Below are 14,028 nucleotides of genomic sequence, written 5' to 3'. Positions count from 1 at the left end.
CCCTAGAAGTGGCTTTTTTAAAAAAATTTGGGGGGGCACTGGGTGGCCTAGTTGGTTAAGCATCTGACTCTTGATCTCAGCTCAGGTCTTGATCTCAGGATTGTGAGTTCAAGCCCTGCATTGGCCTGGGCATGGAGCCTACTTAAAAAATACATTTTTTTTTTCTCCTAGTCTGTGACTTGTTTATTTCTTAATGGTGTCTCCTGATGAAGTTTTTAATTTTTATGAAATCTATCAAATTTTTCTTTTACAGGTATATTGCTTTCTGTGAGTTAATCATTCTTTGCCTACGTTCCACTCATGAAGATATTCTTCATGTTCAAAGGAAAACACGGTGTTAGTTTTTGCTTTTAGGTCTCTGATCTACCTTGAATTACTTTTTGTGTATGGTGTGAAGTAGGGATCAAAGTTAATTTTTTCTTAACATATCGATGGGTGTCCAATTATTCTAGCACCAGTTTTTGAAAACTACCCTCATTTCTTTGGTGCCCTTTGTGAAAATCAGATGATTTTGTAAGTAGAAAGTAGAGTTTGTTTTGGGGCTCTCTGTTCCATTGATCTCTTCGCTGACCTTCATGCCATACCCCACCGTCTTGATTACTGTAGCGTACCTTTAGAGTAAGTCTTTAAATTGGGTAGTGTCAGTCCTTTTGCTTCTTTCTTTGTGTTTTTGTCTGGTGTGGGCTTTTGTCTGTGTGTGTGTGTGTGTGTGTGTGTGTGTGTTTAATTTTGAACCTATTAATAAATGCCTAGACTTTCTAGAAGGATATACAAGGACACAAACAGAGATTGCTTTTGGGAACGGGAAACTTGAGTGTTGAGGGACATGGTGAGAGAGGGGGAGATACTCTTCATTTTGTGTTCTGGTAGATCACTTAAATTTTTTTTTCTCCTGTGTTTAATGTATGTATGTGCTAAGAGATTCAAATTTTTAAAAATCAATACCATCTATTTCCCTGGGAGTGAATAGTTAGGTTTTTGGGAACTGGCAAGGAAGAGGTGACCCGGAGACCACCTATAGGAGAAGCAGGTAGGGAACTAGGGTGAAAGGAAGTAGCCCTCAAAAAATGTTTTTCTAGAATAGGAGATTTTAGGCTCAGTAAACTTGTTATTTCTTTCACTGAGACTGTTGGGGGGGGAACAACTATGAATTAATTTTAGTTTAATGGGTGTTTTTGTTGTGGTGAAAGTGTGTATGTGTGTGTTTCCTCACAAATCTTAGTAAAGACCTTTTTTTGAAAATGTTAAACAAATGTGTGCCATCTGGTACTTTTCAAGAAGTACATAGTTGTTTAAAATCTAGCAAAGCTAACCCTGCATAGATTTTTTTTTTTTAAAGATTTTATTTATGTGACAGACAGCCAGCGAGAGAGGGAACACAGCAGGGGAGTGGGAGAGGAAGAAGCAGGCTCATAGCGGAGGAGCCCGATGTGGGGCTCGATCCCATAACGCCGGGATCACGCCCTGAGCCGAAGGCAGACGCTTAACGACTGCGCTACCCAGGCGCCCCTAACCCTGCATAAATTTTTAATTTCTGTTGCAAAACATAAGGACTCCATGCTATTTGTGTGAATCTGGCTTTTTTTTTTTTTTTTTTTTTAATTTCATGATGATGTAGCTGATGCTTCAATGTTCCTTTTTTCCCTTTCTTTCTTGGTTTTCAAGGCTTTGATAAAGTTCAAGAGTTACTTGTATTTTGAGGAAAAAGACTTTGTGGATAAAGCAGAGAAGAGCCTAAAGCAGACTCCCCATAGTGAGGTGAGTCATGGTCATAAAAATGTCAGAACTAGAAGACTTTGAAGGTTGGGACCAACCTCCTGATTATAAGAGTGAGGAAAATGAGGCCCAAGGGGGCAGCAGAGCGAGCTCGCTCTCCTGCCTGCTGTGTTTGTGCTCTTCCTGTGCCGCTGTTCTAAGAGGGCTCATCGACGTTCTTTTAGGAACAGTCTACAGAGAAAAGGGTAAAAACAGCAGCCTGCTGAGGAACTCCACAAGCGATTGAGGAAGCGAGTCAGAGATATTTATTCTTCTCAGAGGAAGGATCAAGTACAGAGGGAGGAACACTGGAATAGGAGAGGATCTTGCTGTGTGACCCAGAGGCAGCAGGAGCTGTCATGGTGCATTCAGTGTCTTCTAGAACTTTCCCTGCTTCCTGTTCCAAGGTCGATGGAACATCTGCCCAAAGTCCTCGCATAAATAAAGGCTGGCATGACTGGACCAGCCACAGGGGCCGAGAATAGAAGGAGAAGGGGTGGAGGAAAATTTAGAGCTGGAGACATTTTTCCATAACAATTTTGTGAAGCAACCTGGGACAGTAATAGAAGCGAATGTAGGAGAAAATAAAGTAGGGTTCCAGTTGTTTTTAGGGAGAAAAAGTAAAGGGAAACAGTTAATAGATCTAAGGATCATACAGCTAGATAATTCAGCCTGGGAGCACATTGCTCTTGCTGGGAGAAACAGGCAGAGAAAGTTACTTCAGAAAGAAGAGCCTTTTCTGAAGTCCATAGATAGTGGTTGAGAGAGAATATCCAGAATAATTTCGAAAGAGAAAGGACAAAGAAAATGAGGATTCAGAAACATAGAACATCTGAAGAGATTTTCAAAAGGGAAATACGGAAGTGAGAATCTGATGCAAGGGGGGGGACAGATAGATAAGCTTACAAGGGTGTGGTTCTAAAGAATGGGTGGAAGACCAAATTCGTTTTTATAAATACAGTGTAACGAGTAATAGGAGAACAGGTTGGTATAAATAGGAATTCAGAAAGCCAATAAACCTGAAGAGTGACTAGACGCGTGCTCTGAAAATCTGAAGCCCTGTAGCTATAAGACATGCCGTAGCTACCCAAGCTATGTGCTGTCCTCGGAGGACCTTGTTGGCATGGGGACAGCACTGCTAAAGGGTTCTCCAGGGGAGTTCTTTTTCAGTCTGTTTGTTCTGTTGCAAATTTCTGAAGTAAAACCACGGTTTTTGTTTCAGATAATATTTTATAAAAACGGTGTCAATCAAGGTGTGGCCTACAAAGATATTTTTGAGGGGGTGTATTTTCCGGCCATCTCGCTGTATAAGAGTTGCACGGTATGTATCATCTGTTCGTCCTGTGAACAGGACTTGAGGGGAATAGGTGAATGGTTGTGTTGGAAGAGCCATTGATGTGAGTTCCAGAAAGAAGTCTGAGTAGCCCAAGAGTGTGATGGGAATGTGTTCCTACTGTTGGTACTGTTGGTTCCATAAACGGTTGGGTGTCTTAGGAGGTATTTGCTTGGCTAGATAAAAGACTGTGCAGTTAGCGTGCCCCATACTTTTCCTTTGAATGTACTGCGTGGTCAGTGTTCTTGTTCAGTGTAAAGCATATGAAGTTTATACATGCGTAAGTCAACTTGGTGGTACAGGTCATGATAACCCACCGCCATTGGTTAGTAACTCTTGGTTACTTCATAGTGTGGGTTTTCGTGTGTGTGTGTGTGTGTGTGTGTGTGTGTGTGTGTGTGTGTTTAATATGATCCAGTATGAAGGAGACTCTCATGAGATCCTGTTAGGTTTTGTTGTTGTTTTAAGTGGTTTGAAAAGGTAATGTCTGATAGTTCCCACGTATTTTTAGTCTGTAGGTAACCACCATTTAAGTAGAATAAGGAAATCTTTTGGTTATAAACAGAAGTCAACAAAAGTCTATTTTATTTACCTAAATTTTGATGGATGTTAGGGTGTTGGCCACTTTTAGCAATGTTAATCTGTTTCTTGTTCCACTTACACCCTGAATGTCATAGCTACGTTTAAAAAGTTGCCATGTCCCGTTAAACTTTTTCACTCTCTTCTGTGTTTTCATGTCTGCTTGAATGGAACTGTCCCAGGTTTCCATTAACTTTGGACCTTGCTTCAAGTATCCTCCAAAGGATCTCACTTACCGCCCTGTGAGTAATGGCCACGGTGCACCCTCAGTGTCTCTGCCGCTTCCTGTTGTAGCTGTTCTCGGCGCCTCATTCCTGTTTCTTGTTCCTCCCACAGATGAGTGACATGGGCTGGGGCGCTGTGGTAGAACATACTCTGGCTGATGTCTTGTATCATGTGGAAACAGAGGTGGATGGCAGGCGGAGTCCGCCATGGGAACCCTGACCAGGTCCCTCTTTCTTTGCAGACGTGGACTTTCTGGGGAATAAATTGGGGAGGGGGGCCTGTTTTTGTTTTGTACCTGTTGCAAACGTTCTCCCAAAGACACTGCAGAACGTAGCCTTGGCTGTTAGCAAGTTAAACGTGTGGGTGAGACTGGGAGACACTCCCTGCCCTTCAGCACTTTCCCCACTTTTGGTGGCTGCTTCTGTTTTGTGTGCCATATGCCAACCACTGCTGACCCTAGGATCCCACGCGCTCCCTGTGAAACTGGTGCTGTACCATGTATCCCACCAGCTGGGACTTGATACCTTACTGAATTTTCTACGGAGTGAATGATCTTGTCCAAGTAGCTAACTTATTTAAAGACATTTCTTTTTGTGGCATTGCCTTCATCCCATCTGATTTCCAAGGAAGTAATAGGCCTGTTTCTGAGAACAGCTAAAATCAATGGCTGTACATTCCAGATCTAAAAGGTCTTTCCTTTTGGTGTGGGTTTTTATTCATTTTGAAATATTTTTGAACACTGGGGTCTCTGAAACTACTAGATCTCTAGAACTGTAATTGTAAAAAGAACTTGCTTGCAGCTTTAACAATTAGAAATTCTTCCCAAATAAAACTTGTCTTCAAGCGTGTGTGGCACTTTGCTTCCCTTCTACGTTGGGTTCCTCTTGGGACAGGGGTAGCAAGGTGGACAGTCTGAGGAAGGGTAGCCGGAACTGGGGGAGACAGGCACTTTCTGACTCTATCCCAAACCCTCTTCTCTTGCTTCCATTCTTTCCAGCCAACTCAACCACAGTCTTTATGCTGTCAAATCGGACTCTCGAGGAGGTGAACAAGAGTTCAGAAGGGTTCGTGGGGTGCGCCTGGGTGGCTCAGTCACTTAAGTGGCCGACTCTTGATTTCAGCTCGTGATCTCATGGTTGGGATATTCTCTCTATATATATCAAATAAATAAACAAAATCTTAAAAAAAAAAAAAAAAGGAAGAAAGAAATTTCCCAAATCTCGAGTGACTATTGGTGTCTTAACACAGGAGCTTTTTATATTTGTCTCGTAACAAGCCGTGCAGGCGGTTTGTTCTGCCATTCTGCATCTCTTCAGATGACAGAGTCAGTATGATCGTAGGCCAAAGACCCAGTCTGTCACCAGTGGACACCTGTTCATTCGTGGATGGTCTTAAAGGGCAGACTAGGTTATGAAGCTGGATGACCAGAGTTTGAAGAACTCTGAGAGAATGAGGGTAGTGTTTTTCAGAGGAAGCTGAGGGTAAATTCTTTGTGATGTAAATTACCGCATTATTTGTACACCCACTGTCCATTTAAATGATACAATTTTTGTACGTTAGATTTTCCGAAACCAGGTTACAGAAGTAATTTCACCTGTTTTACTTCATATTCAAAGTGCGCGTGTGTGGGTGTGTGAAGGTTCATTTGAAGGGCTCACAGGATACCCACTCTTTGTGTGGACCTCTATAAGATGGTTTTTGTAAGCAGATCATCACTGACAACTTCCTTGATTCCAATGTAAAATTAAACAAGTGGGAAAATATCTCCCAGTCCCCTCAAAGAACACACTTGCTTGGTTTGAAGAAGGCAAATTATAATGAAACTCAAAACTATGGTATGTGGTAAAATCCCATTTTTCTGCTTTCCGCCTGTTCTTTTTGAAACCAGAGTGTGTATTGTTTCACACATCCTTAACCAAGTAGTCATTTTCTCCTAGCTGGGAGTGGATGATAATTCTGTTCTAGAAATACTTCTACAACTATCCCCTCTCACTCTGAAGCTCCCAGGTAGATAAACAATAATTTGTTTTTTTGTGTTTTTTGGTTTTTTTAATTTATTTAACAGAGGGAAAGAGAGTACAACCAGGGGGAGCAGGAGAGGGAGAAGCAGGCCTCCTGCTGAGCAGGGAGCCTGATGCGGGGCTCGATCCCAGGACCCTGGGATCGTGACCTGAGCTGAAGGAAGACACTTAACCAACGGAGCCCCCCAGGTGCCCCAATAGTAGTTTGATCTATGCTAAAAATAGACCACTCTAAGAAATGATCAGAATAAATAGTAGAAAATACTTCTCTGAGCTGTAAGATTTCAGTAGTTCAATAAATACCAGCATTCCCACTCCTGCGAAGTCAGCCCTTTAATAAAGAAGCTAGAGCTGTATTCCCAACGCTTTAAATCATCAATGCTATTAGAACCAGAATGGAGAAGCTTCAGGTGGTCATGGTTGGTTTTTCATCCTGCCTTACACGTTAGCAAAGTAATCCCATCCCAGTTTGTATTTTTCAAGCGTAAGTTCTCTGAATCTTGGAAGGGGAATTTGCTGTCACCATAGCGCATCTCTTCCAGCTCTCTCCTCTGGAAATTGTGCAGCACTGACCTGGTAAAGGCAGAGAAAGTGACAGCCCGGAACCAAGCTGGAAGCTGATGTAATCAGCTCTGAACTAAAGATTCAGTTCCCTTTTTAGGTCACAGCATTCACTTCAGGGAAAATAATAAAATTTGTTTCTGTTCAACTTTGTCATTCATTCTCTCATATTTGATCCTGTCCTCTTTTAATTAGGTAAATAAAAATCCTGTCATAATCCCCTTCCCGTGCCCATCAGTCTGCTCCGGTTCTAGAGTTCTTTTAAGAATTGATTTAGGCTTGTGCTTATCATGGAAATTAAACCCTTAATGAAAGATCCTGGTAACAGATTCTAAATAATTGAGTGACCTACGTGCCCAGTAGCTTTTCCCTCTAAGGAGCCAGGGGATCTAGTTTCGTTAAAATCTTTGTCCAGGACTCCTTCAGCATGAAGTTGCGATTTACTGGAATGATTTTTTTTTAAGAATAGAATTTTTAAAACAGGTACAGACTGAAGTTTTTGTGTCAGTTAATGATTCTTTATTCTGACTGGTGCTCGTGGAAGAAGGAGGAGAACTGGATTCATTAGTTTTCTATTGTTTTCAAGCAAGAAAACACTGCATTTCTAGAAGGTGTCTGCTGTGGGGATTTGCTTGGTTGTCGGCGCAGCTCGCTACCTACTTGGTAGAGGAGCAGAGGGTTGCTGGAGTCCCTCTTGTAAGGCCCTCCTGCGTCCACACATGCTGCCTGCAAGGGATGGAGCTCAGGAGCCCGTAAAGGGTAAGGTCCCAACCCTCGCATTTAGGCCCTCTGCGCCCTGTATCAGCTGGTACCATCTTAAAGATGCTCTTAAATAGATGTGTAAGGGCGCAGAAGTTTTACAGATATTCGTTGGCCCTTAACCTTCATTTCACAGCTAGTCATTGAATGAAATTAGAAAGCTCTGTCTTAAAAGCCTCGTCCCCGTTTTCTTGGTCTTAAATTTTGCCAATCTGAGTCCCAGTATCCTACTCTAAATACACTCCCACCCCATCGCGCAGTCCCCCGATGAAGCTCTTAAACAGCCTTGTAGGCCTCTTGCAGGGATCTTGCTGATGAGCGCGCCGGCCAGTGCAGCAGGGACAGTGGGCCCGAGCAGGCTGGTCCTTAACACCTGGCTTCAGGAGCGGGGCTGGACTCCATGTGCCTGCGCAGGTGCTTGGCAAAGTCCACCTGGGTCTGGGATAAGACCTGGTTGATGATGGTCTTTGGCAGCCATCCCTAGAGTAGAAGAAGAATTTGGTCATCTTGTGGGTGATGTTCCACTGTGGACACCTCTCTACCCTATCGCAAACATGGGTTGCTCAGTGCTTGGTTTTGCTGCTCTGTTAATGGGCACAACCTTGGGGTTGACCAGGAGGACTGTGTTACTGCTCTCCTGTCCTGACAGTGTAAGTAGCACAGAGCTGCCCTCTTCCCAGCCGTGTGACCCTGAGTTAGCAACCGGATCTTGTAGGCCTGTTTCCTTCTTTCCAAATTGGTAACTGCAGAGCTGAAGTTTGACACAAGAGGTAAAAGGGAGGGGCTGTTACAGGCTTTTGACTTGATGGAATAGCAGGCCATTACTCAAGCTTCTTCCCTCCAACAATCTGTCTCAATATGGAAGAGGATTTTTCCTGGTCCTTGAGGGGTAATGTGGGAGGGTAGGAGCCAGTTTTCCTCCCCACCGCCTACCCACTGAGCCGTCTTGTGCCCCTCACCTTGAGGTCAATGCTGAGCAGCCAGGTGAGTTTGGTCTTTGAGGGACTTTCAGCCAGGGGACGGAGCACCATGCACGTGGGACCATGCTCCCCTCTGGCAAATGAAGAGAAGTCTAGTCAGGAGGACCGTGCAGAAGTCTTTATGCTGACCAGTTACACTAGCCACACTTCCCTATTACCTTGCCTTTTCCAAATACTTTTTGCCAAGGGTGATATTAACGGTTGGCCTGGTTACCATCTCAGCAGAACAAATGCTGGTTGGAGCTGGAGCCTGGGGGCCTCCTGTGGTGTCTAAGTTACCGATGCCAGAGAAAGGGCCAAGGGCGGTGGCTGGGGCTCCTGGGAAACTGAGCTAGCAGCTGTGTTCTAAGTGGTGTGGATGACATTTTAATCAACAGTACGGTCGTATCTGAGCATACGAGCTAAACCTCAGCCCTGCCTGATGTTTTAGAAAATTACTAAGGTGCTTAAACTTCCTGGGAAGGTCAGGACACACTGGCTAATAAGTAGGGCCAAACTTGGCTTCCTCCCTGCTATGGAAAAACCGTATTTCTGTGTAAAAGGAAGCTGAAGGTGGGACCAAGGACTGGTTTCTTGGAGCTGAGGCTTCATCACATACTTGGCGGTGCGTGCCCACGAGCCTCTGTTAGGAAAGGGACGTTTGGAGCGATTGCCAGTATTACCTGATGACACCTTTCTGCTCGGGCATCTCCCCGAAGCGTGTGGCCATGCCAGCCAGCACGCAGGTGGAGCCTCGGCGCTTGGCACAGCGCACGCTCACGAAGTCCCGGGGCCCCACCAGGTTTCCTGCTGCTTCTGCAGCCAACTCGTGGGTGATGACGGTGTCTTTTCCAATCTTCTGCAGGACCTACCAGGCCACAGGGAGCCAGAGTCATGACTCAGCCAGTGCTGGGGCTAAGGCACCACCCACAGCTTGCAGCCTTGATGGCGCACCTTTCAGACCCAGCTCCTGTGGGTTCCTGCCCCCCACACACACACCCGGACTCTCCTCACCTTGATCTCCTTGACATTCGGGTTCCACTCTCCCATTGCTTCCATGCGTTCCACGAGCTCTTCATAAAGCCTCTCCATGGGCTGGTCCACCACCACCTCCAGGCGGAATACCTTGCCCACATCTGGGACCACTTTACTCAGCACTTTGTCCCCATTCGTCTGTCGGGGAGAAAAAAGGAGCTTCGGGATAAAGGTTGGAGAAAACTCTCCCTCGGCTTAGAGCACATAGACGGGCAAGGCAGGCAAGGCAGGAAGGGAAGCGGCACAGAGAACTCTTAAGCTAATCACGAAGAAGCCTCCCATTCCTTCTGATTAAAACAGTTGGTATTCTTTCCTGCCCCAAGCCTCGAACCTCTGCCGAAGCCTGAGAGGTGACCTACCCGCTCCTGGACCCTTTCTTCTTGGTGGTAAGCGTGGATGGGTGTGGGTAGGCCCCCCTGAAAAGGACCCCACTTGACCTCAGAAGTGCAAAGTTGCTGAGCGAGACAAACCCGGGAGTGGGAAAGTCTGGTCTACGACCAGCTAATCACACACGGTGTCGGCTGCGGGCTTAAAGGTGTTTTCAGTCCAATACCTCCGTTTATGCCAGAAGGCTGTAGGCCCGGAGACCCTTAGCCTAAGGGCATTGCTGGGCCTACATCCCACATCTCCCAACTCCCAAACCAGTAGTCTGCTAACTCAACTTGGAGAAGGAACGGGTTTACCCGAACTGAGGGCACTAGGCAGCATGGAAGCTTCTGGATGAAGGCAGAACCACCAGAGTCTCAGTAGAGCCTGTGGCCTCAAACATGCGCCTGTTACAGGTTCCCAGTCACAGAGCGGTGCTCAGGAGCCGGGAAACCCAGAAGGCTGCGGCCCTGTGTTCTCGCCCAGCCCTGTTGCGGCTGAGCCCGGGTCAGCTCCACCAGCTCAGCCGCGGGAGGGCCCCCGGCACCAGCACCTCTGACCCCGGGTGCTGAGGGCCTCTCACGCACGCAGAACCCCCACTGCATGCTCCCTGCCAGGCTGGGTGTACAATGCGTCTGGAGGGTAGCGAAGGATCCAGGAACAGCGTTTCTCAAGCATGAGTCCCCAGAATGTCTTTGATGGGCAAAGGGAGTATCTGAGGAGGTGTTCTTGGGAAGGAGAATTTTCGAATTGAAACTACTCGCTACATGAGGCAGGAATTCTGAGGCCTTGAGGATGGCGGTGGAACAGTGAGGAACGTGGGTTCCTCCAGGCCCAGCTTACCTGCTGGTTCTCCTGCTTCCAGCCCTCCTGGTTGCTGAGGATGCCCAGGGCCTTCTGCATGGCCTCCTCCCCCTGCCGGATGTAGGCCAGCTCCTGGTCGCTGTAGAGGGTGTCTTCCAGCCGAGAGCCTGGATACAGGGCCAAAGAGAGACCGGGCTTGCTTCTGTTTCCCTGCCCACCCCCAGCCTCCATCCCTTCAATCTGGGTCTGCTCATTCCTCTCAAGAGCCAAGACCAAAGCCATAGGGCGGGCCTGCAGGCGAGGTTAGACACACTGCTGACAGGGGCTCTGGCCTGGGGGCACTCGGTCCCACCCCCTCAAAGTGAGTGAGAAAGGCCAGCGTAGGTTAGGGGGAGGCGGGGGTGCGGGACGGAGCCAGGGCAGCGCGCCCAAGCTGGCGCCCCACACCCCAGAGCCTCCGGGCCGCTGGCACGAGCCCAGAAGCCTTAGCGCTTACCAAGCAGAGAGCTCCGACGCCGAACCTGGTTAATCCACGCGCCTGGGGTCGGGCCCCCCAGCGCCCTGCGGTTCAGCTCCTGGCCGATGGCCAGCACAGCTTGGTGCCTCAGCCCTGCGGAGAGCGGAGGGAATTAGGATGAGAGATCCCCCTAGAGCGGGACCATTGCACGCCTTCATCTTGCCACAGATGAGGAAACCCTGGGAGAGGGAGGTGACTTGCTCAGGAACACGGATCCCTGGTGGGGACCCGAACTAGAGCCCGGTCCTCTCCCAGTCCAGGGCCGTTACTCTCTGCCAGGCTGCCTCCTGGGCCCAGAGTCCACCTTCCATCTGGGCTAGCCAGGCCCAGTCCTGCCTGGAGGCGGGGGCTGTACAGAAGCCCGCTGAAGTTTCCTTCTCGAAAGAGAGAGAAGCTTAGTTCAGCTAGAAAAAATCTGGAGGAGGAGGAGTAAATACCCCCATCCCCTGTAGTCTGTGTCGCTGTCAGCAGCTGGGGTCCTTTGCAGGAGTAACTGCTCAGCGTGGCCCCGGGGGGGCCCTGGGGGCAGAGCACGGGGAGTCTTGCTGATCTAGCAAAAACGGCCCCACTGCTGGTACAGGTCTTCCAAGCATGGCTTCCATCTAAATGGAAGCCAGTTCCACCCAGTGTAATCGGAAAGCACTTTAGATTGGTTTGTGTACCCTTCAGTGACTACAGCGGATTGACTCAGATGAACTTGGGTCCTGATTAGCTCTACAAAATCGGACTTGGGTAGCTGGTTCTGCCTCCTTGTTGTACAATGATAACCAGACTTCCAGCTGCACCCACTTTCTCTCTTCACTTGGCTCTTCTCTGCAACCCCTCCACCCCCGCCATGTCTCAGGCTTGCCAACCCTGCCCGCTGGACTCCAGGCTCCCTCCCACCCCTGCCCTGTGGCTCGGTCTTTCCCGGTACCCTTGGTGCCAATCCAGGCAAAGCCAGAAGAGCTCAAGAAAGATTGGAGCCCCGGAGAGAAGGGCAGAAGTGACAGAATCCAGAAGGGGCACAGGTATCTTCATAGCCAGCCCCACTGTTCACATGGGAAAAGAGAGGTCCAGAAGGGAAGAGACTCGTGCGGGCTCCCCCCACAAGAGGCCAAGTGGGGTCAGCGCCTGAGTGGCCCGGCCCCCAGCCCTGCATGTCCACACTGCCGCAGTGCCCGGGGCTCCGCGCGGGCCGCCCCCTGGCCCGGGAACTCACCCTTCATGTTGCGCACGTGTCTGTAGGAGCTCCCAGCACACAGCTTGAATGTGGCTAGAAGCATGGTGTCCAGGCAGTGGGGACAGGCAGGGGAGCAGTGCTGAGGCCACTGCAGCCGTTGCCTCTGCTCTCAAGGGTGGCTTCTTCCTTCCCCCCTTTCCCCGAGCCTGTCAAGGTCTGCCTCTGGGTCCTGCCTCGGTGGCCGCGGACCGGCCGGGTGCTCCGCTGCTTAAATGCCCCCGGCTGAAGGCTGTACTTCAGCATCCGGAGATAAAAAAAGCCATCACTCCCTGCGCGAAGGAAGGGGTCAAGGGTAGAGGGATTGCCTCACACCGCGGTTTGCGGGGAGCCTGGTGGAGGCGGGCGCACAGAAAGGAGCAGGGGACGGAGGGGGGAGAAGCAGCAGCGGCTGAAGTCCAGGCGGTTTGGAAGAAAGCATACACCATCCCATGGGTTTTCAAACAGCATGTGGGGTGCTGTTTAAAATGCAGATTTCTGGGGCGCCTGGGTGGCTCAGTCGGTTAAGTGTCTGCCTTTGGCTCAGGTCATGATCCTGGGGTCCTGGGATCGAGCCCTGCATCGGGCTCCCCTGCCTAGCAGGGTACCTGCTTCTCCCTCTGCCTCTGCTGCTCCCCCTGCTTGTGCTCTCTCTGACAAAGAAATAAAAATCTTGAAAATAAATAAATAAAATATAGATTTCTGGCTCTCAGCCTCAGATACTCTAGATTTAACAGGTCTAGGATTAAGGCTCTAAAACTTTATCTAAAAAAAATTCCCAGGTGGTTGCCATGCAGGTATCCTGTGAACTGCACGCTACTCTTCGAGAAGCAATGCCCCGGTCTCTGATGAAATCTTTTCCCTTTAAGACTGAACTTGGGGGGCGCCTGGGTGGCACAGCGGTTAAGCGTCTGCCTTCGGCTCAGGGCGTGATCCCGGCGTTGTGGGATCGAGCCCCACATCAGGCTCCTCTGCTATGACCCTGCTTCTTCCTCTCCCACTCCCCCTGCTTGTGTTCCCTCTCTCGCTGGCTGTCTCTCTCTGTCAAATAAATAAATAAAATCTTTAAAAAAAAAAAAGACTGAACTTGGGGTTGCTTTTAAGCTAGATTCACCAGGCAAGAATATCAGGGGGCAAGAGAATCACACTAGTGTGGCCCCTGGCCCAGGGCCTGCCTTCCTTGTGAGAGAGTTCTGTGTCCTGTCACCACTGCCCAGAGGCAGGGAGGGAAGGCTGAGAAAGTGGGGAGCAGTAGCAGACCCCCACTGGCTCCTGCTGTCTCCGTCACTACAGAAGGGGTGAAAGGAATAGGACCCGCTCAGAGCTGGCCGGTGCCCAGAGCTCAGAACCCAGTGAGTCCCACCCCCCCCGCCCCCCCGCCATCAACCCCTCATGAGGAGTGGGAAGGGTCCAGCGATCCAGGGGCCCTTGTCCTGGGCTCCTCTCTGAGCAGTGGCTGCTTGGAGGTGCCCTGGCCCATTTCTCGAGGCCCACTGTGGGCCCTCTTCCTCTGGGAAGCCTTCCTTGACCACCCTCACCTTCTGGAATGGCTTGTTCCTCTGTCTCACACTGTTACCGTCACTACCACGGGAGGGGGACATCACTTTGGTCCCGATTTGTATAATGGCTCTGGTATGTTTGCTTGTCTCTTCCATGGGACTGTTTCTCCCTGAGGCGGGCGCCGTGCCCACTTGCCCCCCGCCCCCCCGCCCCCCGCGCTCAGCTCCAGGCAGGGCACAGAGCAGCCTCTGGCTCCTTCTCCGTGGGTGACCAGCTGGGCAGGGTGGGGGTGTAGGTATGTCTTAGGCTTAGGAAACAAGCCTGTAGGCAGAGTCCGGGGGAAGACAGCACCGAAGGGAGAGGCCTGTGGGAGCCGTGGGGCCTGAACCTTGCACGGCTGGAAGAGAGGGTGCCGA

General features: G+C 49.4%; 2 protein-coding genes across 3 annotated transcripts in view; one reads left to right on the top strand and one right to left on the bottom strand.

Moving 5' to 3' along the window:
- The window catches only part of ASH2L (ASH2 like, histone lysine methyltransferase complex subunit), a 28,198-nt gene extending 23,458 nt beyond the window's left edge, over positions 1 to 4,740 (top strand). For both annotated transcript variants that reach the window (XM_040643261.1, XM_008686596.2), the window contains exons 13-16: positions 1,666 to 1,758; positions 2,978 to 3,076; positions 3,850 to 3,909; positions 4,004 to 4,740. In XM_040643261.1, coding sequence (XP_040499195.1) covers positions 1,666 to 1,758; positions 2,978 to 3,076; positions 3,850 to 3,909; positions 4,004 to 4,111 — 360 coding nt within the window. In that variant the 3' untranslated portion in view covers positions 4,112 to 4,740. The remainder of the gene's footprint in view (positions 1 to 1,665; positions 1,759 to 2,977; positions 3,077 to 3,849; positions 3,910 to 4,003) is intronic.
- A 2,238-nt stretch (positions 4,741 to 6,978) lies between these two features.
- STAR (steroidogenic acute regulatory protein) lies at positions 6,979 to 12,725 on the bottom strand. Its single transcript, XM_008686597.2, has 7 exons — positions 12,116 to 12,725; positions 10,894 to 11,007; positions 10,437 to 10,564; positions 9,207 to 9,365; positions 8,876 to 9,060; positions 8,193 to 8,286; positions 6,979 to 7,713 (listed from the first exon to the last, which is right to left on the bottom strand). The coding sequence occupies exons 1-7, from the start codon at positions 12,177 to 12,179 to the stop codon at positions 7,600 to 7,602; spliced, it is 858 nt and encodes a 285-aa protein (XP_008684819.2). The 5' UTR covers positions 12,180 to 12,725; the 3' UTR covers positions 6,979 to 7,599.
- Positions 12,726 to 14,028: the final 1,303 nt, after the last annotated feature.

Source organism: Ursus maritimus, unplaced genomic scaffold (genome assembly GCF_017311325.1).
Source record: "Ursus maritimus isolate PB19 unplaced genomic scaffold, ASM1731132v1 scaffold_28, whole genome shotgun sequence".
NCBI classification, from domain to species: domain Eukaryota; kingdom Metazoa; phylum Chordata; class Mammalia; order Carnivora; family Ursidae; genus Ursus; species Ursus maritimus.
Note: the sequence above shows the minus strand (reverse complement) of the source record. Positions and strands in the feature narration are given on the sequence as shown.